The 12,367-nt window shown below is 43.4% G+C and overlaps 1 protein-coding gene across 1 annotated transcript in view; it reads left to right on the forward strand.

The window, feature by feature from the left end:
- TNNT3 (troponin T3, fast skeletal type) overlaps positions 1-12,367 on the forward strand; it is a 33,106-nt gene that overhangs the window by 13,255 nt on the left and 7,484 nt on the right. The window contains exons 3-9 of the mRNA XM_032984885.2: positions 1,752-1,766; positions 4,260-4,271; positions 5,493-5,504; positions 9,992-10,010; positions 10,827-10,872; positions 11,723-11,839; positions 12,181-12,258. Coding sequence (XP_032840776.1) covers positions 1,752-1,766; positions 4,260-4,271; positions 5,493-5,504; positions 9,992-10,010; positions 10,827-10,872; positions 11,723-11,839; positions 12,181-12,258 — 299 coding nt within the window. The remainder of the gene's footprint in view (positions 1-1,751; positions 1,767-4,259; positions 4,272-5,492; positions 5,505-9,991; positions 10,011-10,826; positions 10,873-11,722; positions 11,840-12,180; positions 12,259-12,367) is intronic.

Raw genomic sequence — 12,367 nt, forward strand, 5'->3', positions numbered from 1 at the left:
GGAATTCCTAGACCACTGAGTCACGGTAGCACGCGCAGCCACGTGCCACCTACAAGCTGCTGGCCTCAGGTTGTAAATCCACTTGGGCGAGCATCAGGGCTATGAAACGGCATGCTGCTCCGGGCTTCGTGCGGGACTGCAGGAATGTGCATATAAGACAAATGTCATCTGATATGGCCACTTAAATCAGCTTTATGCTTTTAATATCTCAGACCATTTGTACCCTTACTTCCAGTAGTGCTTTTCATATCCATATTCATTTTAATTACTCGCAGTATATTCTCAGGCTTTCCCTCCCCCCTCCATTTTGTATGAGTGAAAAGTTGTTCTGACGTTTCTAATGCTCTTGTCTTCCTTTGCATTTTGCTCTGTGACTCTTCCCACCCGCTAAAGCTCATGAGGAAGGTATGTGCCATGACTTGAGAATTCCTCTGTTTCTGTCTGTCTGGAGCGGTAATTCTGGAATGCAGGAATTCTGGAGGTGGTTGAAGAGGAGAGGATGCAAAAATATCCCTCTGCGTGCTCACTGGTGACTGCTTTGCTCTCGTAGGATAGGAGGCGTGATGAGTAACAAGTACTAACCGCTGTTTTGAAAAGAATGCCCAAAGCACAGCCCAGGCATTGCTTATGTACTCCCCAGCACGCTGATGTCTCTAGAAACCAGGCTCTCGGTACGGATCCCAGTTGGCACGGGGACAGTGCTCCCAAAACCATTTCCAGTACTGGGGCAGGAGGTGGGACGGCCGGACCCTGTGGCAATGCCGCGTCCCTCGGCCGCACACCCCTCTCCTCCCTGTGCCCTGGAACTGTGTGGAGACAAAACTCCCTTCTGCACCAGTGACGCGGCGAGGTTTGCATCTGGAGTCACGAGCAACAAGTGACACCGCGCCAGACCTAGGTCTTTTGGGCCCGAGGGGCGCCGTTCTGGTTGCAGCACCTGTGCAGGAAATGACAATTCAGAGAAAGGATGTAATTGCCCGATTTTTCCATAACTGTTGGTATTTTTCTGGGTTAACATGCGTTATGCAAAAATGGGGGGAGCAGGGTTGCGTTTTGCTTGATTTTATACCGTGAATTGAAGTCTAGATCTGGTAAGACAATCTGTGATGAGCAAAATTGCGGGTTCTGCTTATTAAAGCATCAGCCTGCCAGCCGAAACCCCTTCACCTTTCAGTTGCCCTTCTGCCTCCCCCTCCCTGCATGTCCAGCTAGGCTTCCATCGGGTCCTTTATCCTGCAGGTCGGGGAGCAGTAACATGCCTGTACTTCCCTTCCCACATCGGTGCGTGGTCCTGCACCCCAGTGGTGAAATCCTGGGCACTGAGGAAATCAGTGCCAGCTCCTCCGAGCCCACTGATTTCTGTAGGGGCTGGGATTTCTATGCACATGAATAAGAAAAGGTCACCTACTGCCTTTTTGCACATTCAAACCTATGGGTAATGGACTTGGTTTAACTGCAAGTAAATATTTCTGTCAGCCGAAGGCTACCGATGGCACTTGATTTATAACATCATGAATATATGTTAGTCACCTGCACCTTTCTTCTCCCAACACCCCCTGTCCTTCCTCTCCATGATTTTCTAATTGACATCCATATGTGCCCTCTTTTAATCTTATTAATGGTTTTTATCCCTTTAACCTCTCTACCCTGGCTTAAAAAAAAATGTAAGGTTTTTTTAATCTTCCTCTGTTTCTTGCTCTAATTCTCTTATCTTTCTTTGCATCTCCTTCCCTGCTACTTCCCTCTTAAAGAAGTCCATGAACCAGGTATGTGACTTCTGAATTCCTCTGCGTCAATGTGAAGGGTTATTGTGTGCTGGAAATTCAATTGTGCTTGGCAATTTTACAATCAGGTCATGCTCTGAATTGGGACAAAATGGGAACTTTTCAAACAAACAACAACATAAAAAAGGAGGAAGCCTTGTTTGGCAGCTATTGAAAATTATTATTATTTTTTTTTTTTAATTTAGTTGAAACAAAGCATTTTGTTCCAACATTTTTTTTTGCCTCTTTCCTCTATGGAAGATTTCCAAATTTTGAAATGACAATTCTATTTTAGATGCTTCTGAAGCATTGAATTTATGGATAATGTGGGGTATATATAATGTAATGCAAGAACAAATCTGGAATAAGTGATTGTCACAAGGCAAAAGATGAGAAGGTTTTGTTCTAGAGATGTTAATATCTCTGCAACTTCTTACGGTTGCAAAACTTTTTCTGTTTTTTTAACCAAAATTTTAGCTAAATCTACCCAAATTTTGTAATATTTTAATCGAAACTATGACTTCTGTTGGAAAATTATACCAGTAACTCTAATATTATACTCAGGAATTCAAAGATGGTGGAAGAAAACAGATAAAAATCAAATATTAATGATAAACTGTAACTTGCAGCTTCCTTACACCTTCCACCAGTAATAATTTCCTCTGCTCTGTGATGTGTAATAATGAGGATAAGACCTAACTGTTGCATGAAAAATGTAATAACATTTTGGTAAATAAATATCTCAATGTATAAGCTGTAATAATAGCAACTGGCTGGACTCAGCGCCATCCTTACACCGCGTACGGGAACGTTATAATGTTTGTTATCTGGAAAAGCAGAAACTGAACTTGCAGCAGCCTCGAAACTGTCTGTGAAAATTATTCTGTGCCATCTGGAGCAGCTTTATTCAAGCAGTCACATCTCAGCAGCCGCCCATCCCGGCTATTTCACTCTGCTGTCCGCAGAGGGAGACCAGCCTTTTAGTTTAGACGAGACCGGTACTTTTGCCAGGGTTGCAGTGAGCGAGGTGAAAGCTGTCTGATTGATTTTTGAGTGACTTAACACTTCAACATTCATCTGTGCGCTGCTTCTCACTTCCCTCCTGATCTTGCTGCTTCTCATTCCATGACCTTCTCTTCTCCTCTTAACCATATTCATTCTTGTCTGTTATCTGATCCTAAGGTTTTTCTGACCTTGGCTTGCACAAGTTAAAGGTCATTGCTACCACCCTAGCTGCTTTGCTTGCCTCTGTACCTCTTTTCCCTATTTTTGAACTCCTACTCACTACTTGAGTGTTGGTCTCAAGCATACATATGAATTTGAAATCTGTAGAATGCACCAGGTATTAATGTAATCTGATTAGCAAGAAAGCCATACCTGCAGCATCCCCGTGTTTTCTTTTCCTTCTGTAACGTAAAACATAACAGAAAGGGAAGTTTATAAAGAAGATGTAAATATAACAAGCTTAAAATAAAACTTCTATGTCAGAGGGAGGCTGTCCCAGCTTTTCATATCACTGTATGATTATTTAGCTTCTCTGTTATTAACGCTGTCTTTGTCCAACACATCTTCTAAGTCACAGCTCTGGCCTGCACAAGTTCAGAGCTGTTGCTGTTGTGTGCTTCTTGCTCTAATTCCTTTACTTTGCTGACGCTTTCCACCTAACCAAGCACACGTGAATGACATCTAGATTCCTATGTATTAACCTGAAGCATTCCCGTGCGTAGGAATTTGAAGATGTTGAAGAAAGCCAGAGTCATGAAGAATCAATCCATTCTTAAGATTCCCCAGATTTTATCTTTCCAAATTTTCCAAATTTTATACTTATAGGACAGTATAATTATTGTTTGTAACTGAAGGGTCACCTTCTAAGGAGCTTAGACGAAACATTTCAGTGCCCATGAAAGGTTTTAGGGCCGGGGCACGCCGGCTCCACCGCCCTCCGCTCCTTTGCGGTCGAGGCAAGCCCTGCGTGCTCCCCAGTATTTCCAGTTCTGCAGAGAGAAGCCCCAGACCTGCCAGTGGGGGCTCTTAGATGGCAGATCTCCAGATGCGAACACAGAGAGGCACCCACAGCAGTACTTCCCCGCAGGAACTCTCGCCCGCTCTGAGAGCCAACAGGGAACACAGGCTGCACTGCACACTCATAAAGCTCTTCCCTCGCGTGTGTTTTCTCTCAGATTTAAGGATCACCAGTTTTATTACAATTGCCCACTGTTTATCTGTTTACATGATTTAAACTGCTGCAGTTCATCAACGCTCAAACTCCCTTTATCTTTCATTTCTATAGCATCCCTCCCTGTCTACTTCACACCCCACTGTAATTACTCCCTTTTTCCACTCTTAACACTCTATCCCTATAACCTAGTCTGCAAATGATACTCCTACAACCCAGTCTTACCAAAGTTTGAGGTGATCCCCTCCCGAATAACTTATTTCTAATTCTTTTATCTTCCTTTCCTATGTTTTTCCCCTGACACTTCCTACTAAATGAAGCCCCCCCTCCAGGTATGTGATTTAACTTCTAAACTCCCCCATGCCTGCCTGCTGGGACAGTGTGTGTGGGAAGTGAATACAAGGTGACAGGAGATAACAACCTATCTGTTAATGAGAGCTTGTAACTTGCATGCTATTGGGGTGGTTGTTTTTTTAGTTTAATATATATTTTTTTTTTCCTTAGTAAAGTGTAATCAGCAGTAAGGAGGAGGAAACTTGCCTGTTGCATGAAAATTTTACTAAATACTAGGGGAACACATATACTACTGTGAAAGAATAGCTCAGCAAAAAAAAAGTGTCCTTGTGGAATGGGTTAAATTCTACACTGTGATATGAGAATGAATGTTTCTTTCGATAGGAAAAACTTAGTTTCAAATCTCAGGGTGGAATTTGACCCATTGACTGTACACAGGGAATATAAATACTGTGAGATTTTGTGTTATTTTTATGCCTGCTTTGCAAAATATTCAGTGGTGTGTGTATGGCTGAAAAGCAAAATCTGCCCTGCAAATCCGCATTGCTGATTGATTCTTGCTTTGCCAAAATACCAGAAGAATGAAGTGTAGACCTGCACAGACTTAACGAACCTTGCCTTCCTACCAAGTAAGCCATTTGTAATTTTACATTGCAAATGGCCGTGAAGAACTGCAGTAAATTTATATAGACATCAAAGTTGTCTTCAAGGAAGAAAACGGCCTGAGCCGTAGATCTAGAAAAGAGAACCGAGCTCCTCTGGAAGTTAGCTGAACGCTGATGATGAGTTCCAGCAGGTATTTCAGTAGGTCCCTGAAAAAACACTGTGTTTATTTCAAATGACTGAAATACTGCTGTAAAAAAGGATGGATCCAATGGTGCTTTGAGAGGGCTGACTATGTTCATGTGCATATTTCAAATCAAAGTAAACCTTGGTACATTGTGCTGTCTGGTTGTGCTTTATGTCATACGGTACTCAGAAAAGTTTTTTTCTGCGCTGCACTATTATTTCAAATCTGTTTGTTCCACCTGACTGAATTCTCTTCCTGTCCTGTGACTTCTGTTTATATTCCATTTCAACTGTAATTAATTTATTTTACCTCAGGTTTACTTCTTAACTTCGTTCCCCTCTCCCCTTTTCCTGTCTGCCCCTCCTCCCCTTTGGCTCAAAAGCTCTTTCGGCGTGTGAAATAACAGGTTTCTCGTTCTCATTCTCTTATTTTCCATCGCATCTTGTTCCATGACACTTCACACCTGAAGTTCATGAGCCAGGTATGTGACAAGACTTCTGATTTACTCCACCTTGTTACAACACGAGAGTGTATGTGTGTGTGTGAGAACAGGAGTCCTGGGTTGGCAGAAGAGAACAAAACAAGAGAAACAAGTATTAACCACAATGATTACTTGCAGCTCTTTTCTCCTTTAATCTCCATGCTTACTACTGCTTTAACCTTACAGCATCTTTAACTCCTGACAGCCTCTCCAGATACCTTTTCTCCTTGCCTTAATTCACTAATTACTTTTTTTTTTTTTTTTCCTCCTTAATTTTTCCCCCCCTTCATGCATTCCTTGGTCTCTTTCCTAGGCTTCCAAGAGCTTTAAATATCTGTTCTGTTTCTTTTCTTTTCCATTTCCTGTCTTTCCATCACTGCTTGCACCACGACACCAGCAGAGGAAGCCCATGAAGAAGGTATGTGACGCACCTACAGGCTCTCACCCTTCTTCTCTTTCAGTGCTGGGGAAACAGTGTTAAAAACACTGACCTTGCAAAGAGAGCACGGGAGGGAAATGGTCTCTCTGGATGGCTTTGGCTGAGCATGGAGAAAAGGGCTGTATGTTTGCCAAATCAAATCACCAAAAAGGTGTTTCTTCTTCTTGTTTGATCTCCAGAGAGCCCGAGGTTCCCAGCGTAGCAGGGAGGGAGTGGGGACAGTTGCTCTTAGGAGAACGGTGCTGATTGTGGATTGACTACTGTGCTTCTTCTCTTTTGCTTTTTTTCCTTCAACCTACAGCTGATGAAGAAGGCGAATACTATGATGGTAGCTCGGTGTTGTCTTAGGACAACGAAGTCATCTTTCTAACATCTCATTCTTTTTTTTTTTTTTTTTTTTCTGTATTTGTTTTTGTTCCTCGCTTGATTTTAAACTCAGGAACTGGGCCAAAACATCTCTGCCGCAAAAAATCGCTCACTGTGCATATCCAATCACCCTTGGGGGGTCACTGTTGTACTGAGGAGCCTGTACATCCTCATTAGGACAGTCGATGGTGAAAGTCAAGCTCTAGAAGCTTGGTCTGGACTTGTCTTTTAGCTTGAACCTGTTGTGTCCTGGCTCTCATCAGCAAACCTTCTCTATCCCCCTCAAATCAAGAAAGTATCTCTTAAATCACAGTGGCGTGCTTAAAAATGGAGCTGAGCCCTGCACAGACGTGCCTTCCTCACCTAACCTTAGAAGGTCACAGTCTCCGGGCCTGAATCTACAGATATTTAAACTTCTGCTCCAGCCGTGCACTTAAAATTGTGCTAAACATCAAGCATATGAATAAATTTATTCAGACTGGTGGGGCAGGCCATGGGCTTAAGATAGTGTGTTCGTAATACTAGGCGGAATGGGCACTGGAGCACATGGGTGGGGGCAAGACTCATGTGAAAGGACCAAACCTAAACATCTTCAGGGTCAGTTTTGCTCTTGTATGTGGGCAAGATAACTCAGGCCCGTTGGGCCAAATTCAAAACCAGTTGAAATGTATGAAAGACTCTCAGCGGCTTTCACAGGCCTTAGAAGTAGCTCAGTTGTGCTCAGACTGTCCCAACCCCTAGAACACCTGGCCAGCTCTTTCGAAAGACAAAGCTCAATGCCACTTGAAACCACTCTGTGTTTTCTGTATTTCCTTGTTTTGTTTTGCTTTTGTAGATTTTGTTGTTGTTGTTGTTGTTCGTTTGTTTTAATTTTCTTGCTCACTTTTCAGGCTTTTTTCTTGTTTAGGGAAATACCCTGAGGACCCTTCTGACCCCTTTTCTTCACTTCTTTTTCTCTTTCATTTTTAATAGCATATTGATTTATTTTTTTCCCCAAGGACACAGTGTGAGTTAGCTATGTTGCCTCTGAGAAGTGGGATTAAGGGTGGGTGTTTAGGGATTTCTGCATGAAGTAAAGGCAGTTCGGGTGGATTCACAGAGAAGGGGAGCGCTGTCTGAATATCTACAGGTTGGGCAGGAGAAAGCAAAGCTGGATTTACGGTGGTGTGTGCTCTCCCTGCGCTAACCCTTTTGGAAACCAGAAACTCAGAGACTCTCTAATCACCAGGGCAGTGAACTTGGATTTCCAGTGGCTCTTGCCTCCTTTTGGCAGGGTTGTATGTGGGGATTTTGTCACAGCCCCATGGTTCATGGGCAGAATGACCAGAGAGTCAGTCAAAATCCGCCACAGAAAATGGGAATTTGCTACGACAATTCCTGCTTGTCAACAAATTTTGGCCCAGTTCCTTGACTTGGTGTCTTGAAAGAAGGGGCCTTTCAAAATAAATCACATAGTTTTGGTGCATACAGTATGGACCAATGCTGGGTCATGCACTGCAAAGGACAGATTTATTACTGTTTGTTTTTTAATAAAGGCTCCTATTACTTTGTTATCCCCTTTTCTGGTTTTCTGTTTGTTGGTTTAATTAAGTTCAAAGTGCTGATTTGATGGCAGCTGAAACCAAATACACACAGTTATCAACAAACAGGTGTCGATCCTGGCAGCCATGGTCAACAAACAAAACCAGACATTTCCTGTCTTTTTTTCCACCCCTCTCTCTGAAGTGTTACTAACTGGCAGCTTTAACCTAAACAGGAATGTTTCTGAAAATTATCTGGGTATGTCACGAGGGAAGGGAATCCTGTGTGAATAACATCCCTGATGGACTGGTTAATCGTAATTACTTTTCCCTTCTTTAGATAAAAACAAAACAAAACAAAACAAAAAACTAATGTGTTAAGAAACTCACTGGCTATTTGCAAAGTAAAACAATAACAAAAATAACTGGAGAAATACAGAAGTACACTGTTGGCTAATGGTATGTTTTTTCAGGAGTGTTTTGTGGCTTCCTTTATGCGAGTGCTCTAAAACACTCTTCTAATTACAAGCTGTTTATTTTATTAGCATTGCTCTAGCATCTAGAGGCCTCAGCTGAGATATGTTTTGGTAGGCAGTGTTCTTGCAGTAAATGAGAAAAGTCTACTCCCCAAAATTTCATTACTGAAATTGGCATGAGAAAGCATGAGAGAAAGGAAAGGTTGATTTCTGATCTTTCTTATGCATCTATCACGTGTTTTCTCTTAATTATCTCAATAACCCATTATCAGCCACTTTCTCAATATTTTATTATCCAACATCCTTGCAACTGATGTCTTCACTAAATATTTTCCAGTACCATTTTTTTTCTACTTTTTCCCTCTTATAATGTTTTGGTTTATTTTGACCTACTCCGTTCCATTTGCTATTCCCAATTTCCTCCATCAGACCCAAAACAGCTGGATGCAAATAAGCATTTGAAAAAATATAATACCTTTCTGTATCACGATATGGCTAGCAGGGCTCATGCACCCACTCCCAAGGGAGGCTGGTTTTACTTTTCTTTTACAAAGCTGTTTTTTTTTACCAGATTCAATAGGCTGTGAGCTTTTTACCTCAGTTCCTCCCACTGAACCAACACAGGGAGAGTCTTGTACTGCAGAAGCCAGCAGCGTCCCTGAAAGTTCAAATGTAGTGTGTGGTTATGAAAGTCAACCTGGGTCCCTGTGAGACCAGGTTTCATTTACTTGTGTTTGTGAAAATAACAGTGCTGAACATTACATTGGAGTTAATAACTGAAGTTTAAAAAGCAGAGCAGGGAGGGGAATTGATCACAAGCACAAATGTTAAGCAAGTAACTCATAAGACGGCAAATTTCTGAAAGCCAGGGAAAGGTCCCTTGTTGAGGGGAACTCTTCTGACTGCCAGAGGGCCCAAGCTGATGGCCTCTGTGGTGGTGTACCCTATCAGGGCATTATACCTCTCCTGGAGATGCAAAGATCATTCCCGTTAACGCCCAGGGGAATTTTGCCTGTACCTCAGCAGGAGAGGATGCTTGCTAAGAGAGGATGGCCCTTCCAAGCCAGGTTTGAGGAGCACCACGCAGTGCAGAAGAATAAGCATCTTCCCCATGGCACCAAGGTGTCTCAGGGACGTGTGCCCTAAGCTATCTTGGGAGTCAATGTACCTGGAGATAATGCGTGTCATGAAGCTTTCACCCTTCTGGCCTCCACGTGAGGCATTTCAGCAAAGCCTAGTTATCACCGACATGACTGTGAGTTCAAGTTAACTTTAGCGAAAGAACAGCTGATTGAAAAAGGCAACATTTCCTTCTACCCTCCGGCCCAGCTGTCTTCCTTAGAGCTTTGGTCAGGATGGTTGGAGAAAAATAATTTTGCATTTACACGAAACTGTTGCTTTCCAAATGCTACATGTGGGACTTTTATACAGTCTCTTGATTCTTTTCTGCCAAATTCTGTTTCAAGGGTAAAACCAGATTCGCTCTGAGCAAAAGGGGTGTGTGAGTGTGTGTATTTCTTTTGGAAGTGCTTGAGATTTAACCAGTTTCTCTGGGATGTTTCCCCTAAGATTGAATTTCCCTTCCCTCCTTTTACTTTAGCAGCTGGCATGATCTCTGTTGTTCTAACTACTTTGTTGTTCTCCCTCTTTTTCCCTTCCTGTTTTGCTCCATGTTTCCAAATACAGAAGAGAAGCCCAGAATAAAGTAAGTATGAGGGGCAGGGAGTTTCAGAACCCTGGCACCATTTTTCTGCTCTAGCAGAAGCCGTCAGATTGTCTATTAAGCAAATGGCCACCAGAAGCCTTTATCCAACCGTCCCTCGTGCAACATCCAGCTGTTCCTGCATGCCCTTCTTTCAGGATGTCTGCTTCTGCCAGAGGATGCCTTAGCAGTAGTTACTGGCCAGGGTCTTAAGACCAGTTCCTGGGACAGTTCAGAGGACTTGTGAACTCTCCGAGATACAGCAGTGTCACAGCACTCCAAGGTGTAGGTGGCTCAACAGTAAATCCTCTGTGAGAAGCCATGGCTGGGAAACTACCCATCCCTCCAGGACCACTGACAGTAGGAAAGGTGGCAAATGTTGAGCTGGGCTGACCTGAGCTTAGCTATGAGTTCCTATAGATCTTCTGGATCTGGGTCCCAGCACCTTCCCTTCCCACTCCACCAGCTCCCCAGAACAGAATGTGCAGCACTGCACCAACAGCCTCGCGGACACACGTCTTTCCGTGTGGTGGGGAATGACCACAGGCTTTGGGAATGAAATGGGTTTTTAGGGTAACTCCCTGCCCTGCACGACCTTCCAGGAAGGACAATGGTCCTTAGTGCTATTCTGGAGTAGTTTTCCGCTGACCTGCTGTTTCACCCCTCTGTATCTCCATCAACATTCCTCCTTGTCAGCATCGTTCCAGAGGGCAGGGAAGGTCAGGATGTGCTATTTAAAAAGCTGCCTGTTCTTTAAGATGAAAATACCTTTTTTTTTTTTGTCGTTGCTGTTTTTGTTTTGTTTTTGACTCTCTGCAGACTAACTGCTCCTAAAATACCGGAGGGTGAGAAAGTAGATTTTGATGTAAGTATTCCTGAAACTGGCTGTGTTTGTCTGTCTGTACGTGAGCCATACACATGTGGGTAAACCCATGTAACCCCTCCTGTATTGGATACTGCTGAGGATAAAGTCAAGGACAAAAGTATGGATGCTTTGCCGCCTGCTTTCAGTGAAAGGCTACTCTCTGCTTCCTGAAACTCTCCGGGTGCATTCGTTGCTAACGTGACTAAGCTAAAATAATGTATTTCTTGTTTTTTTCTCTTTGAATCTTTGAAGCCAGTATATGAAGAAAGGAGAAAGCAAGTGTTTTAGGAGATCTCAGATCCCCTGTTCCATTGTTGTAAACGGTTTGAAAATTGCAGGTGGAAACAAATCGGGCCTATATGCATCTGTTGCTGAGAAACACTACCCAAAATGACAACAGAATTTTAATAATAAACAGAGATCTAAATACCTTCCTAGAAAGTTGATAGAAAAATGAAGAAGCTCTAGTGTTGAAAATCTATACAGAAATACCCACTTTGCTCAAAAATGCAGGAACATTTTCTAGGTAAGATTCATATCCCAAAGCAAAGAGGAGGCAGCTAAGGATATGCAATGATAGGTAGCTGAGCAAAGCCAGGGATAATATGGTGTAGGGGAATGGGAGATGCGGATTTCATTCCCTTCTGGGCTCCTGACTGTCACCTGGGCCAGTCTCTGACTGTCTCTTATCTGCATCAACAGCCATTTAAGCTAATGCCATAGATTTCCACAGGTATCTGCAGAGACCCTTCCTGCTTTTGTTTCTCTGGGTAGGCAGGGTGCCGGGAATGTCCAGGGTACGTTCCTAGAGCAATATGGGCTTACTTTATGCATTTTGCTGCTCTTCTAGGACATCCAAAAGAAAAGGCAGAACAAAGATCTGATTGAACTGCAGGCCTTGATTGACAGCCACTTTGAAGCCAGGAGAAAGGAAGAGGAAGAGCTGGTTGCCCTCAAGGAGAGGATTGTGAGTGCTTGTACTGCCATTTCCCTGTACTGGATCGAGAGATCCTCTGTAGCTGAGAAGCTGAATCCGTTGGTGCACTGTCAGAGTCTGGCAGAAAGCTGTATTGCCATGCACAGAGGTGACTGCTCCAGTCAACACCAAACGGCTTCTCCCCACATCTGTCCCATCTCTCAGCTTCTTGTGTCATACCAGGAAATTGCACGTGAGACCCTTCTGCCTGTTCTGGCAAGGGAGTAGGTGGCTCACTCCCTACAAACCAAAGCTCTTGGTGGTGGGGTGTAATGCTGGAGGTAGATAAAGCCACAGTGATGACTCAGTGCCTCTGCCACTGCTTCTTGCAGGAGAAGCGCAGAGCTGAAAGAGCAGAGCAGCAGAGAATCCGGGCTGAGAAGGAGAAGGAGCGTCAGGCAAGGCTTGCGGTAAGTATATTTGCATCTCTCTCCTTGTCTCAGCACCAGATTGGAGGAGATCTCTAGAGATAGAAAAAACCTACAGGTTCTGCCTGTCTCAGTCTGAAGAAGAAATGAC

This window comes from Tyto alba, unplaced genomic scaffold (assembly GCF_018691265.1).
Source record: "Tyto alba isolate M040663 unplaced genomic scaffold, T.alba_DEE_v4.0 Super-Scaffold_8, whole genome shotgun sequence".
In the NCBI taxonomy this organism is placed as follows: domain Eukaryota; kingdom Metazoa; phylum Chordata; class Aves; order Strigiformes; family Tytonidae; genus Tyto; species Tyto alba.